At 37.8% G+C, this 12287-nt stretch overlaps 1 protein-coding gene across 1 annotated transcript; it reads left to right on the forward strand.

Annotated features, from left to right (window-relative positions):
* Positions 1-205: 205 nt before the first annotated feature.
* On the forward strand, positions 206-535 carry LOC148298201 (histone H2B-like). The gene has a single exon (XM_088277051.1). The coding sequence runs from the start codon at positions 206-208 to the stop codon at positions 533-535; it is 330 nt and encodes a 109-aa protein (XP_088133177.1).
* Positions 536-12287: the final 11752 nt, after the last annotated feature.

A 12287-nucleotide genomic window follows, 5' to 3' on the forward strand; every position in this document is an offset into this window, starting at 1 on the left:
CATCGTATGTTTCATACCATACTGCCCCAAACAGTTCGACTAACACATTATTGTATTTCGGAACATGCACTTTCTGAGATCTTTGAAAATTCCTTTTGGAATAACTGTGGCGATATTTCATCCAATCAGAATTAAATATATAAATTTCTGTATAATAAACACATTAAATCTGTACATATTCAAATTTGTATATTAACAAATACAAATGGCAAAGAAAGAAGCAAGAGCTAAGACCGACAGAAAAGTCAGAAGAAGAAGAGTTGAGACATTCTCGATCTACATCTACAAGGTCCTCAAGCAAGTGCACCCAGACATCGGCATTTCCAAGAAGGCCATGAACATCATGAACTCCTTCATTCACGATACTTTCGACAGAGTTGCAACTGAAGGATCCAAGTTGGTCAGATTCAACAAGAGAAGAACACTGTCATCCCGTGAAGTCCAATCAGCAGTCAAGCTCATCCTCCCAGGGGAACTTGCTCGACATGCTGTTTCTGAGGGAACTAAAGCAGTCACCAAGTACATTCAAGTATGATGTGTATAGCCCGTAATTTTTTAACATTCTTTCATTCTCTTTCATGCAAACTTTGCATATCTTGCATTTATTCATAATTTATTTCTGCTATAACAACGTTGTGTGGATTGATTATTGTTAAATTTTTCTTCAAATTGGTTGGGCATTGCAAATAAACTACTCTAATGCAGATAAATCATATAATTGATTGCTCATTGTTATCGTTATTGTTATTGTTAAAGCGTAAATTTACCATTCACATCGTCAAAAATACGCTATATATAATTTGGCATTAACCTGTAATATAATTACAGTATAAAGTCGTAAAATACTAATTAGCTGAACTATCCGAAATCTTAATATGCTGATATATATGAAGAGCATGAGTATATATAGTATGGCGATATCCATATGGTTAAGACAAGAAAAACAATCAATTGGAAGTAAATTATTTTAATTAATGCTTTGTTTATCATTGCGGATCTCCACTGCACGTAATATTTCCATTATTTCGTGATAAAATTCTGCCATTTTTGGCTAGAGACATTTGTAATGAGATAGCATTATTATTTGAAACTTTTTAAATATACAATTTGGAGTATGTTGGTGGTTTCAGATTAAGAGAACAATTTGGGGTATACTTATAATTTGTATTGGTTATTTGACCATTATTAGTCTGACCGATTGCTTCAGCATAATGAGTATTTGGCTGTTTTCCTGATTGGATTATATTTATCCGTTTTCTGAGACTATGTTTATCTTTATGCGCTATCTTCATGCGAAATTACTGCTAATGCTAATGCTGATTGTTTAGCTTTTAATCTTTAAAAACATTTTTATATTGCTTAAAATTAAGAGTTGGGTTTTTGGCCGGCATTTCAGATTTACTACTACTTTTAATTCGAATGTTCGGATGTTATGAAGTGCTTCAAAATTGTTCTGAGTGTTTGTTTGTGCACAGTCAGCTAAAAGTGCTTGTATTTGAACATTCAATTATTGTTGTTTGATTATGAGGATGATTATGTTGTTTACTATTGTTATTGCTACATACTCACATTGAGTTTCCTTTGGTGTAAATTTGGCACTCGGACAAAGTATTGGGAAATGTTTCTGAATTTAGTCAAACATGTTCTGATAACTCAGCACATGCATTTAGCCAAATCGATGTATTTCAGATTATTCATTGATCAAGTAAATGCAATTATATGGCACTTCGGCTGCCAAATATGCTATCGCATCATTTTATCGATTCCCCAGGGCCCCAACAAATGGGTTAACATTCTCCGGAAAGAGTTTGCGTATGGCTCTGAGCATATTCGTTTTGGTGTTGCCCGTTCGGCGCATAATTTATTTCTTGAAGGAGAAGAAGAATTACTATGGTTCAGGCAGGAGTACACCTTCGCAGCCGATACAGTCAGTGATGTACTACTTAGACATCCGATACATTGTGATGCTGCGCATTGTGATCCATACAACCTTGTAGCCGTTTGCGACAATCCGATTTATCAAATGGTCATAGCCTTCGTGGATATATTTGCGGCCCCGTATATTGTTGAAAATGCCTTTTAAGTCAGTTTTGGTCATTGTCCCATCGAAATCACTGATAATGATCTTATCCTCTAAGGTAAAGTAATATATTTAAGCGGACAGCTACTTCCGGTGAATTGGATGTGATTGATTATCTATAATTTATTAGGGCTATTCTTAAGTGAGCAGCTTCTAATGATGGATCACCCATTTCATTGTGTTTCTTCCCAGTTTTAAGTTCATGGCCTTCAAGACTGAGAGGGAGGGAGTAAAGGGTTAGATGTAACCGTATTTGTTGATATGGAAGCCATCCTCATCTTACATGCTATAATTATCAGAGTCAGCTGCATTCCCATTTTAGTCCTTATCTATGAAATTATGACCATTTATTTCATTCTGATCATTTACATTTGCATTTACTGAACCCATCGCATTGCAATAATTCTCCGAGTTGGACCTCTTCGATACTTTGGCCGCCGTTAGCTTAATTTAGATTCCATTAACATAGAGCCTTGGCTTGTTATTCCTTGAAATCTGCGAAATTGAGCCGAAGCAGATAATGAATGGGGTGGTCTTGTATACTTCTGGGGACCATTGAACAACAATGACATCAGAAATTCCTGATATCAATGCAGTTTCCTCAAACGATGACAGTAAAATATTGGCTGCCCTCTGACATGAGTTGAACATGTTTGGATATGAGTATCGGATCTGATATTATAGGTTACTGCCCAACTAATTTAAATCTAAATCAATAGTATTAATGCTATTCTATAAATATTGAAACTAGCTTATATTTATTTGTCTGGTTTTGTTGAATAGTCTCTGAAAATCAAGGATATCGCTGTGCCACATCCTATCTGAATCTGACTCTGATCGTGAAATGGGGGATTCCATCATATTTCGTATGATACAGCATCCATTATAAATATTACTGGTTTGTTCACGAAACCGACGATAATAATCAAATCAAATTAACATAGTATAATAACAACCTGCGAATGTTTACATATTTTCTATAGCCATACAGAGTTTGTATTCCGCAGAACTCCCTCATCTTCACCCTCTTCGCAGTCTGCTCACTACTGCTGCCCATGCAATGCCAAAACACTGTTCATATAACTCAATCGACAATGTGCACCATCTAATTCATCAATGTTTTGCAGGGCAACCTACTGGCTGTCGACACCCCTCCGAAATATTCACAGTAATTAAAGTCATGCATGATGAAGCAGTGCCAATCGTATATTGCGACAGGGTAGTGCAAATCTGAGCAGATATTCATTTTGGAAGAATAGAGCAGATGCTACAAATAGTGTTGTGGCTCTGAAATCTACAGCTATGAACAATGCGAAATGTACAACTAGAGGCGATTGGTGCGGGTTGGCAATATGGATCAATGGGTCATCATCGGTACAATTTAGGTTATAGTTAGTCATTTCGGTCTGTTCATTTGCTGTGCTCATTGCGACCATTGTGTTCCTGGTCAGCTATGTCCATTGCTGCAAGAACTACGAGCAAGATATCCGGAAATCCCAGCAGAAACAATAAAGTGAGCAGATACAGTGGCGACCCTGTCAATTCAGTCAGGACAAAATATGTGTAGCCTGTAACAAAAGCTAAGCCTTTATTATGCTCTCATGCTTTAAGTACTATCACCTGTCATGCATGAAGGATTTGCCAGAGTGGGAATGCTCACACTGCTCGAAAGGTATCACACGCGCCAGGTTCTACTGCACAAACTGCTGTAAGCATTACCTCACGTTGAAATGCAGTTCGTATGAGGAACTGGAGAGTAAGGTGAATGCTGGGCATGAGTATCACCCTGAGACATGTTTTGAGGACCTGATGAATGAGGAAGATACGGATCGTAAGTTCACTGTATCGACCAAATAGTGAATTAGATGAATACATTTATATACATCTGATCATTTTTTGTGGGGAACTCATAGCGATCCGCAATTATGATTGATATACAATTTTTATGTCAGAAATTAAGAACCTATTAGTACATCATATTTTCCTTGGTTTTAAGTCTGCATAAAGGGTCAACAAACATAGAGTTATAATTCTATTTTATAATGTACCTATTCTATTCTATTTAGTCAAAACTAAATAAATGAAACTAAATCGCATAAAGTTTGTTTATTTCTCTCCCACAACTATCTGCCATCATATCATTTATCTGAATTTTATATTCGATTCCATTCTATTCTATTCTATTCTATTCCATTATCCTATACTTTATTTTATTCTATAAGCTAGAAAAATGAGCAAAAAGCATGCATCCTTCTGATAGCACATCATTAGTGCGCTCTTTTGCATCCTTTATTTTATTATATACTCTTTTTTAGCATTTGTCATTTTCGATCATATTCAAAGTGTTATTAGTTCGATTACTGAAATTAGTTCGATTTTCGATTATAAGTCAGATCGAAATTAGCTTCAATCCATAAACAAATAGAAACAATGATTAAAGCGATTGCTTTGGGATTATTGGGCTCAGTAGCCATCTGTCAATAAGGCGTCAGAATACTGCCAATTGGAGTCCAGGGTGAGGACGGAGATAATCAGATTACCATTGATGGCCGACTGAATGATGGCCGACTTATCGATGGCCGACTTATTGATGGCCGACTTATTGATGGTGGCCAACTTATCGATGGCCGACTGATTTCTGGTGGCCGACTTATCGATGGTGGCCGACTGATTTCTGGTGGTGAAATATTTCAGGTCCAGGACTAAGTCCAAGGACCAATTGTCAGCAGCGCACAGACATTCAGAATCGACAACGAAGATTAACGTCTCAGAAGATTTGGAAGAATAAACAGAGGCGGGAATGGCTTAGTGCTTAATGTGGGAGGAATTGGTGGCAAGAAAGTAAGAAGATTGGCGAAAGGATTATTAGGTGGCAAGAAACACGGAAAATTCGTGAAAGGATTATTAAGTGGCAAGAAACACGGCAAACTTTGCAAATTCCATAAAGGAGGCCATGGCGGCAAAGAAGACTCCAGTAAAGATGAGGACTCCTCAAGTAATGGAAGGCAAGTATTCTCCAGGCAAATTCTAAATGTGAATCAAGGAGGATCGGTGGGTCTAAACGTTGATCGATTTTGAATACTCATTCCTATCTATTCATTGGCTTATTGGTTTATTGTTTTATTGTTTTATGAGTGAATGAAGGAATTAAATTGCTATGATTCAACCACACTGTGTCATTGAAGTATAGTGAAAAATGTTCAGGAAAGTAAGAGCCCGAGTCGAAAAGAAAGAGTGCGCGCACACGAAGTCAAAAAGTCTTCACACACAAATCGAAAAGTAGGAAAAGCAAAATTAGCTAAAGAGTAGAAAATAAACATATTTTTAAAATCTGCATATTAAAAACTAACTATCAAAAAAGAAAGATAGGAATTAATAAATGAGAAAAAAATAAATGAACACAAACTCAATTGATGCTAATTTTAGCATCGATTACATCAGTGGCCTTATGAATGACCGCAAAAATCAGTTTTGCTTTTCAGTCTTGTTCTACTCTATTAGATTATATTCTCTTTCTTCGATATCTTATATTCTATTGAAATGAATTTAATTGAATACAAGACGACTCTTAAAGCTTGTAGATATTACAAGCACAATGTTCCGTCTGCCAACAGCTAAGCTGCTTTAATTTTATATCAAATTCCATCTTATATTCAATTCGATATCTTATATTATATTCTATTATCTTCTATTGTATTCTATCTTATACGACGCTACGCTATATTATACTCTATCATCTTCTATTCTATACTGAAGGACTGAAAATTAATCACATAATCTTTGCTTATTAAAATCACAAGGCAATCTGTCTGTCACAGTTCAGTTGTTTGTATTTTTATTGAATCGCTTAGGAATTTCCCATTTTTAAAATTCAAACTAAAAGAATATAGAATTGAGAAAGACAACTGATCTGTGACAGTCAGATTGTTGCCTTGTGAAATCAATACGCAAAGATTATGTGATTAATTTTCAGTCCTTCATTTTTTCGAATGCGTTGTTTGAATTAGTTCGATTTTTTGGCTATAAATAATTTAGAAATTAGTTTCGGTACATAAACAAATAGAAACAATGATCAAATTGATTACATTGGGACTGTTGAGCTCTTTGGCCATCTGTCGCAAAGGAGGAATCCAAAGGCTGCCGACCACGAACCAGGTTGTAATTGAAAACAAGGAAGCGGAACGGCTAATTTTCGATATCTCAAACAAACCCGCTTAAAGTTCAGGGAAAGGAAAAGGAAGATCACAGATCGCATTCGGAGGCAATGAAGGGCGTGGAAATGGCGCGAGTCAGATTCGCGTGGAAGTCCCCATCCAAAACCAGAGCACCCCAAAGTTCGGAAAGGGCGGAAAGAGGATATCGTGATTTCGAATATTATCATCTGATCAATAAATTGATCCATCCATCGGCGCTGTCCATATAAGCACAATATAGATTCTATTCGAACCAACAAAGCAGCTCGGCGAGTATGCTTGGGTTGCATTACTTATTCATCTTAATTTTATGTGACTCGATGCTGCATTTTTCTGATTGTTCCTCGGCATTATTAAGCCACTATGAATGAATAGCAATATAAATAATGCTGAGGTAGCCAAATAAATCAAACCAATATAATTATTTCCCTGCACATCGGGCAACTCTTCTGATCGTTCCCTGGAGTAGCAATCCATTCCTCAATGCAGTCCATATGATAAGAATGCGAGCAGTCCAATTACACATAAATTTATGCATCCTCCACGGCTTACAAACAAATCGGGCATTCCATTTCTTTAATGTGATCATTTTAGTGCTCATTTTTTTATCTCTGTTGGCAGCTGATTATGCTGTGATTTGATTCGTTTTTTTCTATTTCATGGGCATTCTGTTATTTACTGTGGCCGCAGTAGATTTCTTATTATGGGTTTTGACTGATTGAATGTTGTTCATTATCGGCCATCATCAGGGTTTTATGGGCTGCTTTATCATATCTTTTTAAGTATCTCTTCAGTTTGTAGTAAATTTAAGTATCCTCATACTGTGTCCTTTTGCTGTCAAAACTGGCGTACTTCTATACAACACAGCAGATATCAGCAATCAGTGCACTAATCAGAGTGAACAACAGAACTGTTAAGCTCGCGATCGCATAACTCCAATTGCCGTCGTTTCCTTTCAAATACACGAGAGACACGCCAAGCATTGTGAACTCGATTACCAATTCCAAGTATATGAGCAGATAGTACAGCATATTGTTACTGCCTTTGACTGTCTGTTTGGATGCGGCGAGGAAAATTAGCCACGCAGAGAGTATCAACACCGAATTGACAGCCTATTGCTTAAATGCTATTCCTGTGAGGATAGTGCCCATCACCAAACAGAAATACTTATAGACTTCGAGCATGAAGGAACACTAGCTGTTGCGATTGTACGCGCGGTATTTTTGTGAGCTAATCACAGTGTTTAATGAGCAGCCTGTTAGGCAAAAGGTTGTGAGGATTATATCGTAGTCTTTCCATGCGAATATCCTTGAGAGCATCATCCAGAATGAGACAAAGCTGAGGGCGAGGATTGTCACCATGTAGGCAGCCATGCATTTGTTTGAAAATGCGTAACATTTTGAAAGGGCTTTATTGTATTTTCTGTATAGCCACATAGGCAGTTGTTTCCCAAAAAAGCAATGATGAACTGGCGAATTCCTCATTTGGTCCCTAATTTCCAAAATAGCCAACCCAAACAGAAACAGCTCAGCAAGAATATGGCATAGACTGATGCCAATGATTATTTGCAGATGATAGGATGAGCTGTGGACTGAACTCGACTATGATTGGGCCTGTGCGTAATTGTCATGATTGGTGTCGATTAAGGGGGGATAGTGGGTCAGGATATAGGCGAAATTGCAGCCAGCAAGGATTAAGTTTAGCATTGAAGTATTATAATTATTGTATCGAATCTGCTTGCTATTTATCTATGCATTGCTAATATAATTATTGTAATAGTGTTATTGGGAGTGATATTATTATAATTGTATAGCCATGTTCGACTCTTTATCATTTTATGGATTGGCTTCACACCGTTATTATTCAATATTCAATTTGTCATCTATAAATTATATAAGGCCACAAACTCAAAGATAAAGGCATGCGAAATATGAAATCACCGAATACTAACATTAGTACCAATATGAAATCGCATTCGAAACTGCCCAAACATTCAGCCATAAGGGCTAACTGTTAGGGCTGCAAAATCAATAATAAGACAATGCCTGCGTAGAATAACAATACCAGTACTGCCCGACAGCAGTCATCCCCACCACAGCGACAACAACAGCCATCAAAGCCACCACAGCAGAACAGTAACAAATCAATGATCAAGCTCTTCACCATCATTTAAACATTTCATAACAATCTCTGCAGTCTGCCAATGGATATGCTCCTCAACAATACCAATCCAAAGTAATGGCTCAGAGAGCAGTATCAGTGTCTAGGAAGCCTATCCGCAAAGCTATAGACAATGGCCAATATGACAGCCGACAACAATTTACAGAAGCACAATGAAATTAATCAGGCACAAATACAGTATTATCGAGCGAAGGTCGAATCTGTGAAACTGGTGCTCGGGAATATTTAGAGTAATATGATCATACTGAGGTAAATTAAGGAAAACTATGTCAGCACAAGCAATAGTGCAGACGCAAGCCAATACAACAGTAACAACCATAGTAACAACCATAGTAACAACCATAGTAACAACCATAGTAACAACATTAGTAATAATAATAGTCATATCAATAGTCATAGGAAGGGTGAATAAGTCACAATAAAGAGCAATATCAGCCTAAAATAAGAGAGAAGGCCCCACATCAATAAATAGACTATAAACACATGCTCACATAGTCCCTCTCCTCCACACGAAGCCAATAGTGCGAACAGTATCTGCTTACAAACAAAGAGAGTAAACAGCATCCCCCAAATCAATAAATAGAATAACAACACAGCAACTTCGAGCAACTACGAACGAACAGTCAGAAATAACACTAACCCCATGCACCTACACGAGCATGATTACTACCAAACAAAAAGCACAATAGAGTCATACTACAATAATAGCAATTCAGTCTGTCACGAGGAGTCGCAATACTAAATTAAATAGCATAGCAATAACAATGGTGGGGATGATGATGAGTAGAAATTGGAGTAGCAGTGTAGTAAAATACTGGAGGACAATATCCGTAAGTACCGGAAGAGCATATCCTAAATTAAGTACAATGTGAGTGCTTGTAATAATCTCATGGCTGTCTATTCCGATGGCCATGGAAGTGCGGCAACCAACAAGCACGATGGCTACAATAATACCACTAATCCGAAGAATAAGGCCAAACTGCGCAATAATAACGCTGATGATTAATGTTTGGGGTAGCTCTACACTTTAAGATCAGAAGATTAGGAGTAATATGAGCATGGACAGCTTTCGCCATTGTCAATCAACAATCGTAGCCACCGTAATAGCATATGTAAACCTTCGACGCTCTTCAATAAGCAGTCTCTAAATACTAATATTAAGTAGAATAGTGTGAATAACAATCAAGTGAGCAATCAGAATCGGAATAATTATAGAGTCGGCAATTCATCGCATTAGCCTGCCCCTGAAAGTCCATGCAGTAACCATAGCAATCACAAGTACAATAATTATAGTCAGAACAACCACAATCACAATCATAGCCACAATCACAATCAAAGCCAGAACCACAGCCACGTAACAATTAGCACTCTCCAACACTCCCTCCTCATCAAACAGTAGTAACTGGCCTAACAATCCCAGTAACTGCTTTAAAAGAACAAACAAATCGAGCAGCTGCTGTCAACCCAACAGCAACTCTACTCGGTCATCGAAGTGTACAAAATATAGCGCCAATCTATGCTCGAACAATCAAAGTACTCTTTAGAGAATGTCACAACTCTCGAAATGATCATCTAATCAAACAAATCATAGCTGCACGAATGGAAGCAAAGATAAAGATAGCTACGCAGCTCACTCACCAATCAGTAGAACTACAATATTGAACTAAATGCGAAGAATAGGTAGTTAGAGGGTCGGTTGAGAACTTCGATGGAGGAAATAAGGCAGTTTAAGGATTTGGTTGGGAGTATGAAAGCGAAGATTGTTCGGGTTGAAAAGGAAAGCTAGATCAGCAGGGAGAAATGCGAGATTTATAAGGCCAGGTATCTAGAGGAAGTTAAGAAGGGGGAGTTCAGGAGGCTAATTGCGAACTAAAGAGGCAGAAGGAAAGAAATCTATGGGAAGGATCATACAAAGGAGAATGTAAATTCTAATGTTGCCATTCGGAATAACAGCGACAAGGACAACAACTACAACGACAACAAATAAGCATGGAGTGGCGCATCGTCCCAATAAATTCGTCATTATTAAGGCTCAGATGATGGAGACGCTTAAACGTGAAAATGGGCTTATATTGAAATAAGCTCATCAATCTGATATTCTTCTTGTAACTGATAGTGATAATACGGAATGAATATATAAACGAATGAATGAAATCACATAATATTTGTTCATTTATTTTCGATGACTACGATTTGCCTGCCAACAAATCATTTGTCTTTATAAATTATATTCACTATATGTATACTATATTCCATTCCATTCCATTATCTTATACTCTCTTCGATTCTATTCTATTGTATTGTATATTGAATAGGAGTTGAAAAAAGCAAGCATCCTTCTGATAGCACATCGTTCGTTCGCTCTTTTGCATCCTTTATTTTATTTTATACTCTTTTATTAGCATTTCCCATTCTCTATCATATTCAAAGTGGTATTCGTTCGAATACAGAAATTAGTTCGATTTTCGATTATAAGTCAGATGGTAATTAGCTTCAATCCATAAACAAATAGAAACAATGATCAAAATGATTGCTTTGGGATTATTGGGCTCCGTAGCCATCTGCCACGAAGGGGCCAAAATACTGCCAATTGAAGTCCAGGGTGCGGACGGAGATGAAATATTCTAACTCTAAGACGAGCACCATGACTATTTTTAAGACTAGTTCCAAGACGAACTCTAATACTAGATTCAAGACTCGGTCTAAGGACAGACTGCCGACAGTGTCCAGACATTCATCGTAGGCAATCAGGATGAACAACTAAAAGGATTTGAAAAGATTAAGGGAGGCCAAGGTCGAATTGTAGCTGGCAAAGGCGGAGTGTGGCAGAATACTCCGAAACACGGCTTGAGGGGATTTGCTGGCAGGAGGCGCAGAAGATTTGTGCTTTGCAGATTACGTAAGCCAGGACAGGGCCGCAAAGAAGGCAAGGACTCTAAACATCGATAAATTTTCGATAAGAAGGGAAGGTCAATCGTTTGCAGGCCAATCATTTGCAGGCAAAACATACATACCAAGAAAGCAGAATTGACAAAGATAAACGTTTGATTTGAATATTATCATTCCTATTTATTGGTTTGTGGATTTATTGATTGCATTGGGATTGTTGGGCTCTTTGGCCATCTGTCGCAAAGGAGGAATCCAAAGGCTGCCGACCACGAACCAGGTTGTAATTGAAAACAAGGAAGCGGAACGGCTAATTTTCGATATCTCAAACAAACCCGCTTAAAGTTCAGGGAAAGGAAAAGGAAGATCGCAGATCGCATTCGGAGGCAATGAAGGGCGTGGAAATGGCGCGAGTCAGATTCGCGTGGAAGTCCCCATCCAAAACCAGAGCACCCCAAAGTTCGGAAAGGGCGGAAAAAAGATATCGTGATTTCGAATATTATCATCTGATCAATAAATTGATCCATCCATCGGTGCTGTCCATATAAGCACAATATAGATTCTATTCGAACCCGCAAATGCGTCTGCTAAGGTGTATTCCACACATCACAAAACTGAAATGGAACGAAGTGGAATGGATAATGCTATCATAGAGCTGATCTCCTTCATGCATCAGCCATTATGGCAGCTCGGCGAGTATGCTTTGGTTGCATTACTGATTCATCTTAATTTTATGTAACCCGATGCTGCAATCTTGTTTAATAGAGAAAATAAGGCAGTTAAATAATTTGATTGGGAGTATGAAAGGGAAGATTGTCCGGGCTAAAAAGGAAATTTATATATGCAATATGAAGATCATATCGGCAATAATCGCTACGACAACGGGGTTGGGGTTGGGGTTGGGGTTGGGGTTGGGGGTTGGGGTTGGGTTGGGGTTGGGGTTGGGA

The sequence above is a fragment of the Brachycentrus maculatus genome, unplaced genomic scaffold (assembly GCF_059751285.1).
Source record: "Brachycentrus maculatus isolate JH-2025_06_01 unplaced genomic scaffold, ASM5975128v1 h1tg002380l, whole genome shotgun sequence".
Taxonomy (NCBI): domain Eukaryota; kingdom Metazoa; phylum Arthropoda; class Insecta; order Trichoptera; family Brachycentridae; genus Brachycentrus; species Brachycentrus maculatus.